Source organism: Lampris incognitus, chromosome 18 (assembly GCF_029633865.1).
Source record: "Lampris incognitus isolate fLamInc1 chromosome 18, fLamInc1.hap2, whole genome shotgun sequence".
NCBI lineage: Eukaryota > Metazoa > Chordata > Actinopteri > Lampriformes > Lampridae > Lampris > Lampris incognitus.
The window spans coordinates 5,350,151-5,352,469 of record NC_079228.1 but is presented as its reverse complement, the minus strand read 5'-3'; the positions used below and the strand labels follow the sequence as shown (position 1 = coordinate 5,352,469).

The 2,319-nt window shown below is 46.6% G+C and overlaps 1 protein-coding gene across 1 annotated transcript; it reads left to right on the top strand.

Moving 5' to 3' along the window:
• Positions 1–255: 255 nt before the first annotated feature.
• On the top strand, positions 256–2,069 carry LOC130129100 (tumor necrosis factor-like). Its single transcript, XM_056298900.1, has 4 exons — positions 256–429; positions 567–594; positions 766–825; positions 1,092–2,069. The coding sequence occupies exons 1-4, from the start codon at positions 256–258 to the stop codon at positions 1,568–1,570; spliced, it is 741 nt and encodes a 246-aa protein (XP_056154875.1). The 3' UTR covers positions 1,571–2,069.
• The last annotated feature ends 250 nt before the right edge of the window (positions 2,070–2,319 follow it).

Sequence of the window (2,319 nt, the reverse complement as noted above, 5' to 3'; positions counted from 1 at the left end):
TTAGCAACTTCTCTCTGAGTGACATCAGCGGAGTTTCCCTGTCAGAGAGAAGCCCTTTTAAAAGCCTGCTCACACACATCAGCAGAGCAGACACACAACCAAGGAAGCACTTCTTCAGCGGGCTGTGTGACTTGCTGTGTGTGTGACACCCTTATTTTGACACAGCACGACACCCTGAGATAAACGGCGAGCTCCAAGCGTGTGCTAGATACGGTTTGCTCTCCTGACGAAGCAACAGGAACACTATTTACAACAATGGAAGGACACCATGAAGTGTTGCTGGACGTAGACACCAGCGAGCAGCAGGACGTGAAGCCATCACAGCAGCCGTCCACACCCAGCAGCCGCCACCGCCGCAGGCTGGCTGCAGCCCTGGTGGCCATGGCACTGTGTGTTGCCGGAGCCGTCTTCTTCAGCTGGCATGCCAAGGTAAATACCATGTAACCCTGACGACAGCGTGCCATGAAGCATCCATGAAGCATCCATGAAGCCTTCAGAGACTTCATGTCCAGGTGGTCTGGCATTCCTTTACACTAACCATTCTTTCTTTCTCCTTTCCTGTGCAGGAGCAGAGTCATACTGAGCAAGATGGAGGTAAGCACTCTTCCCCTTTTCCTCACCTCACCATTACACCGTTTTTAAAAGAAGTCCTGGTTTCATCCTCTGATACGGATTCAGACTGGTCACACCACAAGCTCACATGGTTTGCTGTGTGGAAGCGACTGCCAGGTAGCACATGGTAAACCCGTCTCCTCTTCTTTCCAGATCTCCGCCACATGTTGAGACAGATCTCTGGGAATATCAGGGCCGCCATTCATGTTGAAGGTAAGGGCAGACTGGACAACACTTCTGTTTTTAAATGAATCCAGACACAGGAACTCGTCTGACACAGAAGATGAAAACCACTTCAGGAAATGAAATGTGAACGTGGTTTTGAGCAAATCGAGACAGATAAGATGGCGTGCGTCTCACCATTCGTTTTATCCGAGCGGTTCATATTTGAAGTTCTTCTTCTTAGTTGTTGTAAGATGATACGTCCTCAGTCTGTGTGCTTAGTCTGCCACTTATTCTTCACTGTCTTCTTTCAATAGGTGAATATAATGCGTCCTTCAAAGACTCAGCGGAGTGGAAAAGGGACGTAAACCAGTTCCACTCACAAGGACATCTTAAACTTGTCAACAACGAGATCGTGATCCCCCAGGACGGCCTGTACTTTGTGTACAGCCAGGCCTCCTTCCAGGTCAGCTGCAACTCGCACGATGAGGGCGTGGCGAAGCAGGAGGTCCACCTGAGCCACATCGTGAAGCGGTGGTCCAAATCCTTTGGGATCAGCGATCCGAATAATTACGAGACCATCCTGCATTCCATACGCACAGCCTGCGAGCAGAGGCCCAGCAGCGGCCCGGACAGCGGCCCGGACAGCGGGGGCAACTGGTTCAGTGCCGTGTACATGGGAGCCGTGTTCAGCCTGATGAAGGAAGACAGGATCAGGACGGTCACGGAGCCCAGGCTACTGCCCAACCTGGACGACGACCCAGGGAAAACCTTCTTTGGAGTGTTTTCCTTGTAAGCAGGAATGACTGGCAGCTGAATGTACCACGAGGCTTCTAAAATACATGAAGACACGAGAGAGACGAGAAGGTGGAGCAGCCCGGCATGTCCGGCATGTGATGTTTACATATGAATCAAAGCAGGGCTTCATATTGAAGCTACATGTACTGTGAGACACACAGTAAGTACAGCAGCAGTACGTCCGCCTGTGTACTGCAACAGTTTAACGTAGACCCACCAAGACAGTCTTGATGGGTCTACGTTTGAAGTACTTCATGTACTACGTATCTGAGTCTCAGCGCTGCTGGGCGACACTACGTTGCACAATGTGCAGTGTATAATGTATATCTCATGAGCTTTCAGACTTGTGAATTGTGAATCATCACACGTTGATCGTGTAACTACTCTTATTTTACCAGTCGTCCTCATGTAGGACACGTGTCACACTGTCTATTGATTTATTTATCTCTTAATATTTATTAGTTTGTCATGGTATTGTATTTGCTCATGTTTCACTTTATTTTATCTATCTATCTATTTATTTATTTAATGTGTGAACATGTTATTTATTTATTTATCGTTTATTTAATTAATGTGTATGAATGTGTTATGTATTTATTTATTTATTGATCATTCAACTATGAAACGTGCTATATAAATAAAGTCTGGCTTGACGTGACTCTTGTTTATTATACTCTGTTCTAGTTCACTCTAGGTTGCATTTTATTTTGTGTTGTGATTGTAATCTGAACATATTGTGAGTATTTT

What these genes read in the sequence shown, in the direction of transcription:
- LOC130129100 (XM_056298900.1), top strand. Translation starts at nt 256, where the DNA reads ATGGAAGGACACCATGAAGTGTTGCTGGACGTAGACACCAGCGAGCAG. An exon ending in TCTTCAGCTGGCATGCCAAG is followed by an intron (nt 430 to 566) that starts GTAAATACCATG and finishes TTTCCTGTGCAG; the next exon opens with GAGCAGAGTCATACTGAGCA. An exon ending in GGCCGCCATTCATGTTGAAG is followed by an intron (nt 826 to 1,091) that starts GTAAGGGCAGAC and finishes TTCTTTCAATAG; the next exon opens with GTGAATATAATGCGTCCTTC.